The 20,748-nt window shown below is 35.9% G+C and overlaps 1 protein-coding gene across 1 annotated transcript in view; it reads right to left on the bottom strand.

The window, feature by feature from the left end:
• Positions 1-3,837: 3,837 nt before the first annotated feature.
• Positions 3,838-20,748, bottom strand: part of LOC111571298 (cingulin-like protein 1) — an 83,858-nt gene continuing 66,947 nt past the window's right edge. Inside the window, exons 9-23 of the mRNA XM_055019419.1 lie at positions 19,858-19,956; positions 18,735-18,884; positions 18,553-18,654; positions 17,528-17,586; positions 17,193-17,340; positions 16,997-17,101; positions 15,610-15,762; positions 14,745-14,912; positions 13,414-13,587; positions 11,846-11,935; positions 11,668-11,751; positions 10,059-10,177; positions 9,364-9,472; positions 8,575-8,738; positions 3,838-6,616 (exon numbers count right to left, since the gene is read on the bottom strand). Coding sequence (XP_054875394.1) covers positions 6,496-6,616; positions 8,575-8,738; positions 9,364-9,472; positions 10,059-10,177; positions 11,668-11,751; positions 11,846-11,935; positions 13,414-13,587; positions 14,745-14,912; positions 15,610-15,762; positions 16,997-17,101; positions 17,193-17,340; positions 17,528-17,586; positions 18,553-18,654; positions 18,735-18,884; positions 19,858-19,956 — 1,845 coding nt within the window. The 3' untranslated portion in view covers positions 3,838-6,495. The remainder of the gene's footprint in view (positions 6,617-8,574; positions 8,739-9,363; positions 9,473-10,058; positions 10,178-11,667; positions 11,752-11,845; positions 11,936-13,413; positions 13,588-14,744; positions 14,913-15,609; positions 15,763-16,996; positions 17,102-17,192; positions 17,341-17,527; positions 17,587-18,552; positions 18,655-18,734; positions 18,885-19,857; positions 19,957-20,748) is intronic.

Here is a 20,748-nt window from a genome sequence, read left to right as displayed (position 1 = left end):
TAACAACAAGCAACTCAAGAGATCCAGAAGTTGGAGAGAGTTAGCTTTAGCTGAGCCAAAGAACATGTGATGCTAACCTAGCAAACATTTCAGACTTTTCTCTGTGAATTCTGAGAAATAATTTCCTATTTAATGACAGAGCTACACATCTTAACTCAGTCTCATTAAAACAGACTCTAATTCAGTGTCATCCATCCATATTAAAGTGCAGTTACCCAAAATGTTTGTTGCATGAGCTCCAACAAAACCTGTCCAGGTAGAAGGCCACTTTGACAAACAGGAAGTGGAAGATTCCAAGCAGATTTATAGAAGGGGGAACCGGACTGTACTAAGTGTGGTCGAGTATAAAGGGGTGTTTTATGGGTTTTTAAGGCTGATAATGATTATTACTGAGACATTTGGAGTAGATATTCATTTGCAGTAAATGAAAGTATTTAAAATCTTGGAGTTAAACTTAGAAGAACACAAACTCTAACAGAAAACTTTGTTGATACGTTTTTGTTTTGTTTACAGATGTTAAGTTAAAGGAGTTTTATTTGTGACGTATAACCAATCAAATCACTCCAGAAGACAGAGCGACCACAGGTAGATAAAGGTTCAGAGTCAAAGTAGCGCCATTTTTAAATGTATTTATTACCGTAAATCAGTTAAAAAAAAAATAAAAATACTGATACTCAGTAAATCAATCAGCCCACAATTACTACAATTCTACAATGTATGTCTCTGTCCTTTGACTTGTTATTTGTACAATATACGATGTATATGATGGCGTTTTTTTATCCCAAAGGCTATACTATGATGTTTGTTGGGCAACACGTTATACTACAGGCTTTTTTAATTGACATATTACTATGACGTTTTTTTTTTTTTTTTTTTTTTTAGCAACATATAAGAATTCGAACTGTTTTAAAAGTTACTATACTTTTACTTGCGCAATGAAATTATTATTCTATGGCATTTTTTAGATGACATACTCTGATGTTTTCATGAATTAAATACTATTTTGACAATATACTGCACTATGACATTTTTTGAACCACATATCATACATGACAATTTTAGGAAACATCCTATCATTTTGCACTTTTTGAACCACATAATAATCTATGTTTTGTTTTTTTTTCTTGCCAACATGCTGTACTATGAACTACAGGCCATACTATGTTATTCTTGAGTAAAGCATACTATACTTTGACATTTTCTGAACTACATCCTATACTATGGCGTTATACACAGAGTGCTTTGGTTACATGTTGATTTATAATCTAGATTTTTTTTTCTGTTTTGTTTTTTGACAGGATTACCACAGACCTGACCGTAAACACCGTTGACACCCACCTCAGGGAGACGCTGCCTAAGATCTCAAGGCTGCTTGGTTGTGGTCTTTCTGGCACGTACTCTTCCAAGATGAGCCGGGAAGTTTAACACTGATGGAATGACACCAGGTCTAAGCCGACAAACTTCCAATTCCTCCTCAACCCATAGTCTCTGGGAAACCTACATGGAGTAAGAAAAGTAGACAGAGAAGTAATTAAGTCTGTACACAACATATTAAAAAGAAATCATGCTAATAAATTAAGTACAAAGAACCAAATTCGCCAATATACTGGAGACCAGAGCTATTTAATTTGATAAGTATAACCTTGTTTAGTAACATTTCAATTATTTGAGAGCAGTCCTAAAGAACTGCCTGTAATCCCAATCATAAAATGGGTTTGGAGGAAGAACATAGATGGTAATCTGGATATTCATGAGTTAGGCTTTATAACTACTATTGGAGGTAGTAATAGCAATGTGACTACTACTAGTACTAGTGGTGGTAGTAAACTACTGCTGCTGATACTGGCACTGCTACTACAACTTGTAATACTATTACAAATGCTGATACTACTTTTACGACTCTAACAGCTGTTTATACTACTACTGCTGCTTGTACTTTTAGTATTACTACTACTGCTTGTACAACTATACTACAGCTACTATTAATCGTCTGGTATTTGCTTGTCAAGCTGCTAGCTCGCCTTAGCGTTTTGCTAGTGGCTAACTAGTTAGCTCTCATAGACTGGAAGCTCTCAACAAGATTTCATAATGAAAAAAGAGCCAAAAACTATTCTTACCTATGAAAAGTCATTCCAAGTTTCCTTGTCTCAGTCGTACGACGTAGTGTGTAATTGTATGCAGCACAATGAGCCGGCATACTTCTTGTTTCCGTTTTCACGCCGTCTGCATCAACGGAATGCACTGAAACTTTCCCCCACTAGCTTAGCCTCGCTGTAGCACGCAGCTCAAAGGGGCGTGTCCTATCTACTCATTCATATCTATGAGAACAACGATGGCTGCACATAAGGACGCCTGACGTCGTTTAGCTGCGTAAATACCATTATATACAGTCTATGGTAAATACGTATGCGAATCGCATCATTGGCTGCAGCAGCCAGTCACCGGTCACTCACTGACTCACACTGAAAAATAGCACAGAATGAATTGTTTATTTTATTTACAATTTAGGTTGGATTTTATTTTTTTTTGTGCGCAGCGCAGATTTTCTGTCCGCAGAGACCGTGTCAGCAGTGCGCAATTGCGCAGCTTAGAGGGAACAGTGACTATGACGTTTTTTTCCATTTTTGGAAGACATACTATACTATGATATTTTTTAAAATTTTTGTACGACATACTAAACTATGACGTTTTAGTGACATTTTGGACAACATACTATACTATGACGTTTTAGTGACATTTTGGACGACATACTATACTATGACGTTTTTTTTTCCATTTTTGGACAACATACTATACTATGATATTTTTTAAAATTTTTGTACGACATACTAAACTATGACGTTTTAGTGACATTTTGGACGACATACTATACTATGACGTTTTTTTTTCCATTTTTGGACAACATACTATACTATGATATTTTTTAAAATTTTTGTACGACATACTAAACTATGACATTTTAGTGACATTTTGGACGACATACTATACTATGACTTTTTTTTTCCATTTTTGGACAACATACTTTACTATGATATTTTTTAAAATTTTTGTACGACATACTAAACTATGACGTTTTAGTGACATTTTGGACAACATACTATACTATGACGTTTTTTTCCATTTTTGGACGACATACTATACTATGACATTTTTTTCAATTTTCGGACGACATACTATACTATTTTTTTTCCATTTTTGGACGACATACTAAATTATGACCTTTTTTTTCCATTTTTGGACGACATACTAAACTATGATGTTGTTTTTCCATTTTTGGACGACATACTATACTATGACGTTTTTTTTTCCATTTTTGGACGACATACTAAACTATGACATTTTTTTTTTCCATTTTTGGACGACATACTAAACTATGACGTTTTTTTTCCATTTTTGGACGACATACTAAACTATGACGTTTTTTTTTTCCATTTTTGGACGACATACTAAACTATGACGTTTTTTTCCATTTTTGGACGACATACTAAACTATGACGTTTTAGTGTCATTTTGGACGACATACTAAACTATGACGTTTTTTTTCCATTTTTGGACGACATACTAAACTATGACGTTTTAGTGATATATTGGACGACACTATACTATGACGGTTTTCTCCATTTTTGGACGACATACTAAACTATGACGTTTTTTTCCATTTTTGGACGACATATGAATCTATGACGTTTTTTTCCATTTTTGGACCACATACTAAACTATGATGTTTTTGTGATGTTTTGAACGACAAATGGAAGTCAACCAACCAACCCAAATAGAAGACGATGCACATAAAAAAGGACCCACCATCTAAAAACAACACACAATAAATGCCTCAAATTCACAGTGGAGTAGAATTTATTCGTATTTTGTCCTAAGAAACTTCTCACCAAAAGAGAGAGACTGTGAAACATAAAAATAAATACCCGAGAACAGCAGAACCAGTAAGAAGTTGAAGTGTAGTTACAAAAATAAGTCTGTGTATATTTCTTTTTTCTTTTACATTTCTGCAGATACTATCATTCTGTTCTGAGAAAAAAAATTAAGCAAAAACAAAACATCAGTGATGCGGTGCAGCAATTACAGCTGAGCTCTGACACTATTTCATAGAGAAAACGTGATTTGTGCTCCACTTTCCAAAAAAAACCTAAACAAATGTAAACATGATAGAATTCAAACTGCAGGTGAATATTTTTAGCTTTACATATTTCCAACGGACGTCCTTCAAGCAGCTAACATGCAGAAGACTGTTAGAAAATGACTGAGTTCAATCATATGCAATCAGAAGGAGGAAGTAAGTCTTCTTTAAATTGAAGATGTTATCAATATTAGAGAAAGAATCATGAATTGAATGAATCAGTTGTATTTGTGAAAAAAAACCCTAAAACTATAAGACGATGAACATGAAACAGATTTTACAGTAAATAAACAGAACATATGTTCAAAGTTGCGTTGCATTCAAAGGAAAAGTCAAACTGGAGAATGTATCTTGGAATTATGATTTAACTATCTGATAATTAAGATATACAACACGCTAATGTGGTAGAAATGATGATTTTTCTCTCTTACCTCACCTCAACCTGTTGAGGCAGATGTCTGCCCTCCCTGAACCTGGTTCTGCCCGAGGTTTCTAGCTGGTTTTCTTAAACTCTCAGCAACAAATCTCCCCTTCAGCAGCACTTACATACACCGATCTTTCCTCTTTTATTCCCATCTATATTCTAAATCTTCTTACAAAAAGGTTTGCTCCTGCATTAGTCCTGGCATGATTTATGGAACTTTTTTTTCCCCTTAAAACGTGGTCAAAACTTGATATTTTTGAGATTGTTGACAGGTTTGTTTTCTGATTTGTAGAGCGATAAAATGAGATGACTAAAATCCTCTCTGTGAAAATCTTTGATTAATATATGATCAAAATGAAACAAATTATTCATATTTTCAAATTTCTATTCTGGAAATTAATGCAAATTAGGACATTTTTAGACATATAATACCTCTTTTGCATATGTAAACTAAAAACAACTTTGTCTTATTGTAAAAACAATCAACCGGGGAAGTTTATTGGTGATATTATTTAAAATTTTACCCCATTCACCAGTATTTCTTTCTATTTAAAAACCAGAAAATTCTCAGGAGAGTTCCGATTATGGAGATTTAATCTCAAGATTCCACAGTATCTTGTAATCACCGTCCTTTTGTGAATGCAACACACTTCTGTACATTTAGTCTGTATTTCTGAAATCTTTGCACTTTCACACATTTATAACCAGTTTTTTGAGTAAACATTTAACCTTTAGTCGGTCGTGAATGTGTTTAAGGTACCTTCAGTTCATTTATTTTGACTGAATTTGGAAAAACTGTAAGTATAAAGTGAGATTTTCTTCCTTTTTTAGTTTTTGTCTCATACCGCATGTGGGAGGCACAGCAGCAAAAAAACCCCCAAAAAACTAAAATACCTGAAACTGAACTCTAAAATCATCCAACATGTCATTCTCTAAAGCAACTTTCTCCCACAAGCAACTAAAAATACAGCAGAGTCAATAATCTTCAAATCAAAGACACAACATAAACACACACACAAAAAAAAACGCATCCGATATAAATAATCTCTTAATCGTGTCTATGTGTGAATCAAAAACAGCTACAATCACTTTCAAAGATCCCTCAGTTTTCCCACAGTTCTACTTGTGTTTATCCAAATACTGCAGATGTTCCAACACAGAAAAGTCCCTCCTCATGAACGAACTGAGAGCAAAGAGTCGGTAAATACAAACTGACATATCGGAGAAGTCTGCTGAATTTACAGGATTCAGGGATTCACTTTATTTTCTGAATAAAACTGAGACTTTAAGGTTGTGAGAAGCTTTTGTGCAACTGAATGATGCCTTTTTAACAGATTAAAAACCAACAAGGAACCTTAAATCAGATCATTACTGTCACCAGCAAGACTTTTTTCAATGTTTCTTGGTACCAAAATTCTGAATATCGATGTTCTTTGTCAAAAGATGATCATGATTGTGTTTTCAGGAGAGGTTTTGAGTCCACCAGGAGCTTCCTTCTACACTGCAGTTCCTTCTGATCACCAGTAGAGGGCGACAGGTAGGAAAACGCTGAAATTTCATGCTAAATTCTGGAAATATGGTTTAAAATCCTGCAAATAGATGTAATCTAACCGTCAACCATCCAGTTAATGTTAACGTAAAGTATAATGGAGAGGAAAACTATCAAAGCATCATGAATTTTCCACAACTTCATTCATTTTTCTTGGGAAATTGCATCCACAGTAAAATAATAAAACTTTAAGGCTTTTAGTTCAACGGAAAGTCAAAGTCCTGGTGGTTTGTTTTGTTTTTTAGCTTAAAAGAACAACTAACCTAGTATGTTTTACTGTAAAAAGCTGCTGGTGGCAGAATTATGAAGACATAACCTGGTTTACGGTTTTTAAAATTTTTTTAATCTCTATATATTTACAGGTAGTTGCTTTCTACTGGGAGGGTTTCAGACTTTGGTGACGCTGCTCCTTTGTTCTTCCGGATGCTGATCTTCGTCTTCGTCATCGACGCTCAGGTCCAGCCTCAGGTTGTCCAGAGTCTGACGGATTGTCAGCGTCTCTTTACGCCTGCAGGACACGGAGATGGTGTTTTATTCGTCTACCAGTGGAATTATGGGAAGGTACGTGAACAAGAAAGAGTCAGGAAATGAATAGAACCATCTCTCTAGATTTTTCATAGTGAAAAATTCAGGGTTAGATCTTTAACAGATCATAATGTCAAGTTTGTTTCTTTACCATATCAGATTTTTCTGTTGTTTATAGACTATTTTGTCATGAATCTTTCCTGTCTCTTCTCTGGATGATCTTTAAATCATATCTGGATCCTTCGGTGATCATATTTTGACCATGTCTGGGTCATTTATTCTTTTTCAGTCACCAAAAGTATTGGGACACACCTTATGATCATTGAATCCGGGTGTTTCATTTGGAATAATTGCCACAGGTGTATTGAATCCAGCACCTAGCAATGCAGTCTGTATTTACAAACATATGTGAAAGATTGGATTGTTCTGAAGAGCCCAGTGGGTTCAAAGGTGTTGCAATAAGTCAGTTTGTGAAACTTCTTCAACTTTAAGTGCATTTACTGAATGGAAACGTCTTCTGTGGTGTGATAAATTAGGGTTAGGTGGATGTTAGCACCCGTCTGACTGCATTTTACCAACTGTCAACTTTGGAGGATGCAGACCTTTTTCTCTAATTTCAGTGCCCGATCTACACTGCAAAAACTCAAAATCTTACCAAGTCTATTTGTCTTATTTTTAGTCACAATGTCTCATCCCACTTGATTTAAGATAAATTCACTTAACAAGAGACATTTCAGCAAGATGGGGGACTTGTTTTAAGACAATGCATCTTAAATATCTCATTAAGTCAAACAATATTGAAATTATCTTGTTTTGAGTTGAATTTCACAAGAAAACTCAAAGTAAGTTTAACCCTCGTGTCGTCCTGTGGGTCAAACTAACCTGTTTTGAAGTTTGAAAATGTGGGAAAAAATATATTTTCACAGTGAAACTTCTGATGTCCACATTTTCAACATGTTTGGGAAATTTCTGAACATTTTTTGGTGGAAAAGAAGAAATGTTAAAAATGTTTCTTAAGGATATTCACTAAAAAAATCAACCAAAATCCAGCGAAATTCGCTGGATTTTGGTTGATTTTTATGTGAATGTTCTTAAAGAAAATATTAGAATTTTACTGATATATATGTAATCACTTTAGATATTTTTAGGATTTTTAAAAATATTTTTACTCATTTTTGGAAAATATTTACAAGAATTTTCTTTCCAAATTTGGGTGATTTTCTTTTAAAATAAAACTTTTGAGAAATTATGGGAGTTTTCTTCCTGAAGGTTTTGTAAATTTTCAGAAAATTGGGGAATATTTTTGCTGATTTTTTGGATTTTTTTCAGACAAGAAAACAATATTTTTGGTGCCCATAAATGAAGACAGCAGGAGGGTTAATACATCTCAAATTAGGAGGTTACATGAAAGCGAAAATCTATTTTTGAGTGAAAAACTGCTTATTTTAAGACACCTAAGCTTGACAATCCTGGTAAAATAGAGCTTAAAATAAGTTTTCCCAGCTAATTTTAAGATCTCAATATTCTAAACATCATATCTTATTTCAAGAAATCTTGCCGAGCCATTTTTCACTTGTTCTATTGGCAGATTTTTTTCACTTATTTCAAGATAAAAGTTCCTTGAAATAAGTGAAAAAAATCCGCCAATAGGCAGAAAAAATAAGTTGTTTTTCTTGTTTTGAAAGCGACATTTTTTCCCATGTAACAAATAATCTAATGCATGAATTGGCCAAAAAGCTGTCACAAAGTCCAAACTCCAAAGAGTAGAAGCTGTTATTGTGAATGGATTTAGAATGCAATGTAATGACCTGGTTTCCCCAATACTTTGCCCCATATTGTGTACATTGGGTGAACTAGTGACCACAGCAGCTAAACTGTAAGTAGACAGGTAAAGTTCAGACCCAGAGGAGAGTGTTAGTAAAGTGTGGGTGCAGTCAGTACTTGTTCTGCAGGTGTTGGTCCAGCAGCTGCCTCTGCAGTCGGCTGTTGTTCTCCCTCTCCTCGGCCAGCTCTCGGTGGCTGTGGCGGTACTGAGCCTCCTTCCTGCTCGCCTCCTCCTCGGCCTCGTTCACCTGCCGCTTCAGGCTGCGGATCCTCTGGGTCATCTGGAGAACCAATCACAGAGCTCCGGTTAGTTTGAAATGCAGACATAACACATTTTCTCTTTGGATTTGCTGTCAGATTAGCATATATCTTCATGAATGTTCATATTCATCCTGCTGCTGTATGATGCTGCTTATTTATTTAACTTAGAGGAAAGACTCCTAAACAGCTGGAAGCAACAAACTAAAAGCTCTGTGTTTCCATTTGTCCATTATTGTCCATACAGATTTTCTCTGCAACACACAGTTTATTGCTTCAATACAGTGATGGCTCCAGAAAAGTTTCATAATTGTGAAGTCAATGAGAAAATGACTGTTTGTGGTAACTAAAACTCAGACAAAATGCAAAACAGTCCGAACTGTGAGTGCAAACATCTCAAAGAGAAAACCTGGCTGGTATCAAAAGCTCTAATTTCTGTTTGGAAAGAATAAAACAAACATCACAAACTAGGAATTGTGATTTATAAAGTCTCTAAAATATGACACCGTCAAAATACACAAACTTTTGAAGTGAAGTTTGGCTTTTATCATGAACTGGTTCATTTTATTGTGTGTTGTGTTGTTTTCCTGCAGAGCTCTGCTGCCCTCATGTGGTTAGAAAGTGTATAAAAGTGAGGGTTTGTGTTACCAGGTCTTTCTGCTCGGTGGCTATCCGGTGCTCCTCCTCCATCTGGTCCGTCAGCTCGTTGATCCTCCTCTCCAGCTTACTGATGGTGTTTGTCAGAGTCATTTTGTTTCTGCACAACAAAAACACACAAAAGCATCACACAAATGCTCACTTTAAAGTTCCACAACACTCTATCTGCAGGTTTGTGCAAAAACACAGCTGTAAATATGAGTATTTCACATTACAGCTAAACACCAATTATAACTGGTGCTCTTATTGTGGAGCGTAAAGGAAGTCAAAGGAGGGATTTATAATAAATAACTGTTAATATCAGTCATTTCGAGATGAAACTTGAACACAAATTATGTCACAAATCTGGAATAGTTCCCCGAAACGTCCTCAGATTCATCAGCTTCTTCATCTGCAGTAACTTTGTGTTTAGAAGAGCTTTTTGTTTCTTACTTTCTAGATGTTCCAAACCTGTTTGAACTTAAATAAATGGAAGCTAATGGTTGTTTGGACACAGGGTGGAAGCTAAAATGTTCTCCACTACTTGCATTTTAACATGATGAATTCCAATATAAATAATACAGGACCCGAGGCTAAACATGTTAGAACCCTGATGAAACCAGAGGGAACTGGACGGTTTTAGATCCGTGGTTCATTCACTTTAAAGGATCTTGTATCTGAAGTGTGGCAACTAGCTTCTGACTGACCTCTCCTCAGTCCTCAGAAGGTTCTCCAGCTCCTTCATCCTGCTCTCCGTCCTGGAGATGACGTCCTCCTGAACTCTGGAGCTCTGCAGCTCGTCCACCTCCAGACGCAGCTCACGCAGCTACACAAACACAAACCAAACACAAACAACTCAGTTAAAAGTTGGTCACTTTTCTTTTCATCCTTCGTTGTTAGTTATTTGCATTCTACTTGTCAGAATGTTCTTGCATCAGTATATTCATACAGGGATCTGTGTATCAGTATGAACATTACAGCATAACTAAGACAAAACTAATTGTATGGTGAATATTACTGTCTGATCACTAATGCGACTGTTTGGGGTCACTTAGAAATGCCCTTATTTTTGAAAGAAAAGCAGTTGAAGATAACATTAAATGAATGATAAATCCAGTCTAGACATTGTTAATGTGGTAAATGACTATTGTAGCTGGAAACAGCTGATTTTTAATGGAATATCTCCATAGAGGTACAGAGGAACATTTCCAGCAACCATCACTCCTGTGTTCTAATGCTACATTGTGTTAGCTAATGGTGTTGAAAGGCTAATTGATGATTAGAAAACACTTGTGCAGTTATGTTAGAACATGAATAAAAGTGTGACTTTTCATGGAAAACATGAAATTGTCTGGATGACCCCAAACTTTTGAACGATGGTGTACGTTGGACTGTAAGTAAAGAAATGCAGTATAATAATACAAAGACACAGTGAAGTTGACTCCTTCAGTTTCTGCTCACTGTATAATACCAGTTCTAAAGCTTAAAGGTATCAGAAAAAATACATTAAAAATGGTGCAATACTGTAATGTTCAAAAAAACTGTAAAAATAACTGCAAATATCTGTGAAATAATTATATTTTTACCTGATTTAAATACAGAAAAACTGTACTTTTATGGTCACACACTGTAAAAGAACAAATGACTATTTGTAAAAACACAGACTTCCAATGGAGACATTATCTACAATTTTGACCATTTACTTTTTAAATTCTTTGTAAATTAATATTTTTTGTGTTGTTTTGTTAGATATTATCAATTTTAACAAAAGAAGGAACGTGCATAAAATAACCATTGAGAATATGATAAAATATTTCCCATTTTCAGTTGTTAATGTACATAATATTTCATTAAAATATCTGTAAAAATCACTAGATTATTTGCTGATTTAAACACAGTGAGACATAGTGTAATTTTATGGTTAAATGTTGTAAAATTATTATTTATAAAAATACAGCTTTTAGATGTGGATATTATTTACAGTTTGGGCCTGTTTATCCAACGCCAACATGAAGTTTAAGTATATTTTTTAGTGATTTTACTCATTACTGTGTGTAATTTAACAAAAATGTAATATATATATATTTTTAAAGAAGATTATCTAGTTCAGTTTAAAGTTAAAAATTGTTTTAAAAAAGTTGAATTACAGTGTGGAGCCCATGTGATTATGGTTGGAATACCAAAGCTTCTAATCTGAAATGTTTGTCCAACTTTATGATAGAAAACATGAAAAATTTAACTCCTAAATATTAGCTACTAAATTTGAATTTGACCGCCTTTCTTTTCCTGTAGTAGAGGTGAAACCAGATTACCTACCTGTCTCTCCAAGGAAACTTTCTCCATTTCCAGCTGGTCGTTCAGATCTTTCTCCTGAATCACCTTCAGCTGCAGCTGCTCAGTCTGACAGAAAACAGGAAAACATGTCAACAAACCAGACAATAAAACCGGATTTAGATAGGAAAGTTGTTAGTCAAGCGTCTGCATTGTGTTTTACCTGTTCGATGGCTCTCTTGTGTTTGGCCGCCCACCTCTGCTCGCTGTCGTGAAGCTCCTCCAGGTCGCTCTCCAGGTCGATCATCTTCTCCTGAAAACCCACCGACAGTTCAGATAAAGGATCAAACAGCCGGAGATCTGAGGTCACCCTTCATCACGTCGGCTTATTCAGAACCAGGACGCATTAAGAGTCTTCAGAAATGATGTATATTTGGGATAATGGCATTAACGCGCTGATTGCTACACGGGATTTACATAATTAATCCCTCATTAACCCCGAACTCTGACGGTTTGCACGACTGATTAATTCAAGTGGACACTTCTGGTTGAATCATCAGGTCGCGTTCACAAAGACTCTGTGGAGGCTGAGTGATCAAACGTTCAGGAAACGGAAAAACATGAGCAGTTTTCTAAAAATTCATCCCAAATAAAGAAGAGGAGCGTGTCTCTTTAACTACGGTTGTCTTTTATGATACTATATACGTGCTTGTATTGATGTTAACGTCAACAAATATCAGGAAAAGACCAAAACCAACAAAGATTGTAACCTAATACCAACTACTGAGTGTTAATCCAAAGCCTAATATACAGAATCTGATGGGTTTTAATGTTAAAACCACCAATAGAGGAAGTAAATGACATTAATTGTCTCATTACAAAGACATCTTTCAAGAAGACTTTGGTCAAAGACTCCTTTGGTGAGATTCTGACTCTTAAACTAGGTTACTTTGGGTAAACTAGTAGCTAGCATGCTAGCACAGTGATCAGACAATCAAAGTTAATGGTAACGTTAGCCATGTTAGCCATGCAATGCACTAATATTAATTTTTCTTATTGTTGTGATGCCAAAAATCTTCACTTCCTGAGATGCTGGGAGTGCATGAAAACTGTTGTGCTCACTCTTGCCAGCCAATAACAAAACATTTACAGTGCTTTAGTTGTAAAAAAAGACATGCTAAAGTTAGCAAAAGTAGCTCTAGCGATGAAATAAAACTGGAGAACTCTCAGGCTGCTGCTCTGTTTTGAATGCAGAGACAGTATCTGCCAACGGGTGTCAACTTTTCCCCTGCTTGTCTGACGTTTTGATCGATTATGGGTCTCTAGAAATACGGTGGATATACAATTATGTTCAAAAACATTGAAAAACAGGATTTTGCACAACTTTAAGAAGCAATGTGAAGTAATTTCAGTACCACTAAAGTGGAAAATCGATATATAAGTGAAGAAGCGACAAATGAAAACATTGTTGGTTTTGGTTGGACTTATACATTTCTATTTTTTGTTTTTGCTGCAGCAACTTTCTTGGTAAATGTTAGTTTAGAGGTTCGTTCAACCAGTTAACCAGCAGGACAAGACAATTTTCTATTTTCTTCTATTCGTTACCAGGAAAGACCTCCATCTACTCAAACAGATACCTGATAGTATTTTGTTGATTTCTTTCTTTTGATTTTAGATGTTGTTCTCAAAGAAGAACACAAGACAATGACAGTTTGCTTCAGTTGGACCGATTCTTTATATTCTCTCATGTAGAGTACTGTGAAGTCGTATATTGTGCAGTGAAACGGGTACCTGTGCCAGTTTGAGCTGCTTGGCCGTGTCGTCTTTGGTCTGGTTGACGGTCTGCAGCTCCATGGTCAGGTCGTCCACCGTCCTCTCGGCCTGTTTACACTGCAGCTGGAGACGCTCCCTCATCTGGATCTCGTCCTCCAGATTCCGCTCAGTGTCGCTCAGCTTACCAGAGACCTGCACAAACACCGTCCAGCAAGGTTATTTCAAACGTTCCGAGAAAGCTCTATTGATGCTTTCAGCAGAAACGCTTCTTTTAGTTCACATAATGTTCTTCTTAAAGGTTAGATACCTAAAGTGGTTCTAAAAATGTTGCGTGATAAAGTTTGACCGGTTTACTCTGTCATAGAAAGTTGTTACACCAGGAACGTTCATTGTGGGAACTTTTCATAGATTCAGTAATTTGTGGCCTCCACAACATCCCCAATATGTCAGCAGAACATTACAGGCAGAATGTTCCACCTTTGCTAATATATCAGAGTACAGGAACGTCTTATGAAAAAGGTTCTGTCATCTGAGGTCTTGATAACATCTAATATTTTCTGTGTTGCATTAAGAACATCCTTACTTCGTTATCATTGCAGGAACATTTTATAGAAGGTTCTCTAATCAACAGAGAGGCAGAATGTTCTACCAGTAATATATTATATTACAGGAACGTTTTAAAACATACTGAATAAAAGAACTTCCATCATCTCGATAACATCTGGAGAACATTTTCCAGATGCTGCATTGAGAACATTTTATAGAAGAACGTTCCCTCAACACAAAGGCAAAATGTTCCACCTTTAAGTTATCACATTACAGGAACATTATAAAACATTCTGTATAAAAGAACGTTCTGTCATCTGAGACCTGATTAACATCTGGAGAACATTTTCCAGATGTTGCATTGAGAACATTCTTCCTTTGTTATCAACGTTCTATGATGTGTTCACTCAACAAAAAGGCTGGATGTGCTACACCTGTCATCTGAGGCCTCGATAACATCTGGAGAACATCTTCCAGATGTTGTACTGAGAACACCTTTCCTTTGTTAACATTGCAGGAACCTTTTGTAGAAGAACTTTCTATAACGTGTTCCCTCAACAACATCCTTCAGAACACCTTTAGAACATTGCAGGCAGAATGTTCCAAATCTTAATATATCACGTTACAGGAAAGTTTTCAAAAAAAAAAATCTAAAGCCTTAAAAACATCTGGAAAATATTTCCTCCTTTGTTATTGTGGAAGATAATCTGTGTTACCGACAACTTTGTAGGAACATTCCTGGCAATTAAAGCGTTCTTCAAAGGTTCTGTGAATGTAACCGATGTTAGAGCTTGATGAAGTACCTCTCCCTGCAGTCTGCTGATGCTGATCTGCAGCTTCTGCAGCTCCTGGTCCTTCTCCAGCAGCGTCTCCTCCAGCTCCTCCACCCTCAGCTGGGCGTCGTCTCGCAGTTTCTGGTGGAGGCTGAGTTCTGCAGCGGCCTGAGTGGAGATCTGCAGGGCTTCACTCAGCTGCAAACACACAAACAAACTTACTGACTTTAACATCTCCCAACACTGGCTGTGCATCTTATTTATCTTTTCTGACATACCTGTACTTCTAATTTTGCAAACATGCTAGTTAGCATTATGCTAACTGCTTACAGACAGTTAATATAAACCAAAACAATCGCTGCAGGAAAAAATATTAGATGAGTTTGTATTCAGTATTTTTATTTTTTGGCCTCTCCTTTGCAGATGAATCAATAAACAGACTTCCATATTTTGTAGTTTGACATCATCATAGTCTGAATATGAAAAAAAATGACACATTAGTAGTTTTTATCAACAAGTCAGTAACAAAGCAATGATCTCAAGATGGAACGAATCAGGTTTATTTGTTTTAATTGCACCTGAAACACACCAAAATGTTCTAGGAAAGGATGTGGCGTCTATTATTATAATAAATATAATCGGTATATCTCTAATTAGTCACTTCAAATTAATTGTTAATACTGAGAGTATTAGAGTTGTAGCACAGCAGCTAAACCAGTAGCAATATCGCTATGCTTTTGCTCTTTTTCTGCAAATTTACTTCAGTTTCATAAGTATTTGTCCCATTTTTCAGTGATGACCTCAGTTTCTCTGTGAGTCTGTGGTTTCTTATCAACTCAACCCCACCAGATAAACGGTAATATGTGATGTTTTTGGTTCCTGTCTGCGTTTGTACCTCCGTCTCCAGTCTGATGATGGTGGACGTCAGCTCCGACGTCTTCTTGTCTTTGGTGTCTTTGTCGATCTCCAGCTCCTCCAGTTGTCTCTCAGCCAGCCACAGTTTCTCAGCCAGAGTCTTGGAGTGCTGCGTTTGCTTCTCCAGGCTTTCCTGAACACAACAAACACACAACAACAGTTCATAAAGTAGAAAACACGCGTCTGACATTTGGAAATCAACAATAAAGAAGACTCTGAAATCACTCTATGACTAAATTTCACATCTATTATTAGTTTATGTTTTATATTTCATATTTATAGAAATTATTATTATTAACTCATTCTTCTTATTATTATTTAAAATCCTGAATATAATATAGTTTATGGCAGTGAATGAGCTAAAACTCAATTAAAAATATATTTAAATTTATTTACAATAGTGCTACTATTCTAGAACACAACATGTTGTAGTTAAAACGTAGATCTTTTACTGTTGAGTTTGGTCCATAAAGTTCTCAGCATGTCTGGAATCTGTAACTATTGTACTGTTAAACAATTAGAAAAAAAAAAAAAAAATGTAAAAAAATTCTGTGTTTTGGATTTTTCAGTGTAATCAGATTTTCTTGTTTCCACAGTCATGGAAAAGATTTAAATAACAACTCAAAAACGGTAAAATAAACAAATAGTCAAATAAATAAATAGCTAGACAGATGAATATGATTATTTTATTTTTACATTTATATTTGAGATATTTAAGATATATGATTGCTTTTTAATTTTGTACCATTTTTATTTTAAAAAATAATAATTTAATATTTTTTATTATACTCTTAAATCTTTGCAAATATTTGATATTGAATATTTATTTGTGTGTATATTTATTATACTGAGAAAAAAATTACATAATATTAAAAATATTGAGAAAAATAATATATGCTTTTCTTTTTTTTTACAGTGTTTCAGTTTACTTCTACACTGATTAATAAATAAATTAGCAAATAAATGAATGAATGAATAAATAAATAAATATTTTTATTATATAATTCCTTTTTATTACTTTTATTTTTTTTAAAAAGCACTAATTTTCAGCTTTTATTATAGCACAAAAATTTTGCCAATATTAATTACATTGGATATTTTTGTGTGTATACATTTACTATATTTAGAAAAATATTAAAGCTTAATATGATAAATATTACACAAAAAAACATGTTTTTTCTGGAGGGTTTCTGTAAACTTCTACATGATCTGACACTTTACAAAATGTCCTGTTCTGCAGCTCTGCATGAAACCTGATGCTCTTCTATGTCTAAACACAAATTATAAAAGCTGCTTTCTTTCTGCATTATTCAGGCTTCAGTCATTCTAGTTTCATATTTTCTCTTGTCCTGTGTCTCTCTGTTTACCTCTGCATCCTGGATCTTGTTTTTCAGCGACTGTTGCAGGAAGTTGAAGGCGTATTCCTGAGTGTTGGCCTCCACCATCATGTCTCGGGCCTGTTTCACTTCAATCTGCACAGAACAAGACAAAAATCAGTCCTGGAAAGATGTTTAAATGTACTAAATCTTAATATTGATCCATTTATCCATCCATTCATCCCACCTCCATCTCCCTGCATCTCTCCCCCATGGACTGGCTCTCCCTGTCCATCTCTATCATCTGCTCTCTCAGCCTCTTCATCTCGTTGTTCAGCTGAGCGTTGGTCCTCAGAAGGTCCTCGTTGTTCACCAGCAGGCCTCGCATCTCAAACCTTCACGAAAACACACAGAGCAGACCGTTAAACCTTAGAAAGGCACTTAAAGACATGCAGCCGTGAAGAACAGAGTGAAGGCTGGATACAGGTGCAAGATTTCAAACTGTAAAGACAAAAAAACGTCAGAACCAGTAACTGAAACAGCTTACTAATCACACCAGAAGTACAAAACATCATATCTGACCTGATCTGGTTCCTCTCCTTCTCCATCTCCACACTTTCTGCCTCCAGGAACTGATTACGCTGTAGAAAAAACAAACACCATCATAAATATATACATTGTCTAGAACTGCAATTGCTGCAACTACATTGGTTTAAACTGAAAATATTTTACAATTTCTGGGCTGATATTGTAGATAACCAATAAAACCAACCTTAAAAATGTAAAAAAAAAAATTGACATGAAGAGGAAAATAAATATGTATTTGCTAATATGAAGATTGCTATAGAGGTATTCCAGCTCCAGAACGGTGAAATTTTGGAACTTTTGTGGTGGACTGGAGACTCAGCTGACTTAGGTTGTGATTAATGTTTACCGACACCAACAGAGCAGCAGTTCATGCAAGCATCAGTTCTGAGGATTCTCTCTGATCTTCAGGTTTACATTGTAGCTGGGAGAAGGTCAGATTTAGATTACAGACCAACATGGAGACAAGTTGTCTGCTTAGTCACATCAGAATAGACGATATCTCCTGTAGTGGCTTGGTGGTTAACACTGTCGCCTTGCAGCTAGAAGATCCCGGTTCGCTTCCCGGCCTTCCTGGGATCTTTCTGCATGGAGTTTCCATGTTCTCCTGTCCATGTGTGGGTTTTCTCTGGGTTCTCCAGCTTCCTCCCACAGTCCAGTAACATGCTGAGGTTAATTGGTGATTCTAAATTGTAGGTGTAGATCTGTAGGTGTGAATGTGAGAGTGATTGTTTGTCTCTATATGTAACCCTGTGATAGACTGTTGACCTGTCCAGGTGTCCCCTGCCTTCACCCTCAGTCAGCTGGGATAGACTCCAGCCCTCTGTGACCCTAAGTGGTGTATAGATGATGCATGGATGGATAATCTCCTGCAGCGTCTGCTTATCTAAAGGCCATTATGACCTCAGAAAGGGGAAAGAGTCATTGTTCCTTCACATCTTGGACTTTCTCTCTGGTGTCCACTGAACATCTGTACATTCCTACATGTGTCTGGATCCCAGAGTGCTCTCTAAGAGTCGTACCTTCTGGCAGACGTCCAGCTGTTTGGTCAGTTCTTCTATGTAGTCTTTCTTGTTAGGTGGCCCCAGAGTGTTAGAGCGTAGGCTGTAGTGGGTGGGAACCACCTGCAGCAGGAAGATGACACGTTTTAACGAACATACGAACATGCTTAACGTGTCAGATATATGTGTGTGGGTAAACGTACGGTGGTGTTGGCCTCCGCCCTCCTCCTCACTAGGGTGTCGTAGGCGGAGAACCGGGGCCGGGGGGCCAGGTTGGTGCTCGGTACCGGACTGGTGCTGCGACTGTTGAAGCCGTAAAGGTTCATCTCTGAGGTGGCCGGAGAAAGTCCACCCTGAAGATAGAGAGGAGGAGGGTCAGGAGTTAGAATGCCAGCTTGGCAGTTATAAATGCACGTTATTTTCTTGTGAAACACTGCAAAACTTTAGATGAAACACTGGATTCTCTCATAAAATAGCTGCAGTTATAGGATCATTTCATTATTGTGTGTTCACACGACGCAAAAGGATCACTAAAACTAGATCAGAGACTCTTTGATCAACTTATTCAGTATTATAGATTCTGAATCAATGACATGATGAGAAATAACAGTGAAGATTTCGGGCTTTTATCTTTAACCCTCCTGTTGTCCTCATTTTTGGGCACCAAAAGTGTTTCCTTGTCTGAAAAAAATCCAAAAAAATCAGCAAAAAAATTCTCCAAATTTCTGAAAATTTGCAAAACCTTCAGGAAGAAAACTCCAATAATTCCTTAAAAGTTTCCCTTAAAAATTTTATTTAAAAAAAAAAAAAAAAAAAAAAAATCCCCCAAATTTGGCAAGAAAATTCTTGTAAATTTTATCAAAAAATGAATAAAAATCTTCCAAAAAATCCTAAAAATATCTAAAGTGATTCCATATATATCAGTGAAATTTCTAATATTTTCTTGAAGAAGATTCACAAAAAAATCAACCAAAATCCAGCGAATTTCACTTATTATTATATATAATAATATAATTATTTTTCCAAAATTACAGATTACAGGTTCTGAATCAATGACATGAAGAGAAAAAATAGAGAAAACTTCAGGTTTTTATCTTTAACAGTTCCTCAGATTTTGTTGCTCAAACAGCCAAAAAAAAGCTGCTGGAAGTGGGCTGATGGGCAATTTTTATAACACATTTATCTGAGAAAGTATTCGATATATGAAGCAAAAATTTCTCAGATATCTTAAAAAACACTCATAATTTACGCTATGAAAATTTCATGTAAATCAGACACGGTGGAGCAGAAACAGATCTAAAAACGCAGAGTCCTACAGTTACAAACCTTGAACTCGGACATGCGGTACATGGGGTTGTACTCCATGGAGGTGGTCGTAGCGTACGGACTGTTGAACGCTCTGGGTGGACTGTCGATGACACCCACCTGTACACAACAACAACAACAACAACACAACAACAGCATTAAACTTCTGATCAATAACAGAAGCAGAAATCAATACAAAAGCCAACAATCTCACAGCAGACTGAAGGGACGTTGTGTCGCCTCGATCATCAGTTTGCGTGAATTCAAGTTTAAAATTCAGCTTTATTTAATAAAAACCCTGTTAAGGTAATAAATTTAAAAACAGATGAAGCATGTTGCCAACACCTACTCTCAAATAGATTTAAATCAAAGGCAATAACTTTGAATGTTAGACATTTACTACTTTAACAGGGCATCATCATGTGTCAATTACAAATCATTGCATGTGGTTAATTACTGTTGAGTGACATATGAGTAAATACTGGCATCTGCATCATTTTATCATTTTGCAGAAGAATCACAAGTCTAATATACACATATCATGATTAGATCTGATTGTTGAGAAACTCTGCTTTGATTGAATGTCATCAGATAAACAGGTTTTACAATGAGAAACCTTAAATCTGCATTTTGTCCAGGTGTGGGCCTTGTTCATATACTGAAAAGGAAAAAATGAATTCTGCATAAGACATTTACAGGTTAGAAAGACTGTAAAAAGATGAAATATTGAAGAATGAATCAAGAATGGGTCAATTAGATGCACTTTTAAAGGATATATTTTCATCTTTCTCCATTTTTACTGAATTACTGCATATAAACCAGGACATTTAGCAATGTTTTGTGAAAGTATCATATACTTAAAATGTTGATTTTCCTCAATTTGATTAGTTTCAGGATATAAAAGTTGTTAGA

The sequence above is a fragment of the Amphiprion ocellaris genome, chromosome 17 (assembly GCF_022539595.1).
Source record: "Amphiprion ocellaris isolate individual 3 ecotype Okinawa chromosome 17, ASM2253959v1, whole genome shotgun sequence".
Taxonomy (NCBI): Eukaryota; Metazoa; Chordata; class Actinopteri; family Pomacentridae; genus Amphiprion; species Amphiprion ocellaris.
This window is presented reverse-complemented; position numbering and strand designations above follow the sequence as displayed.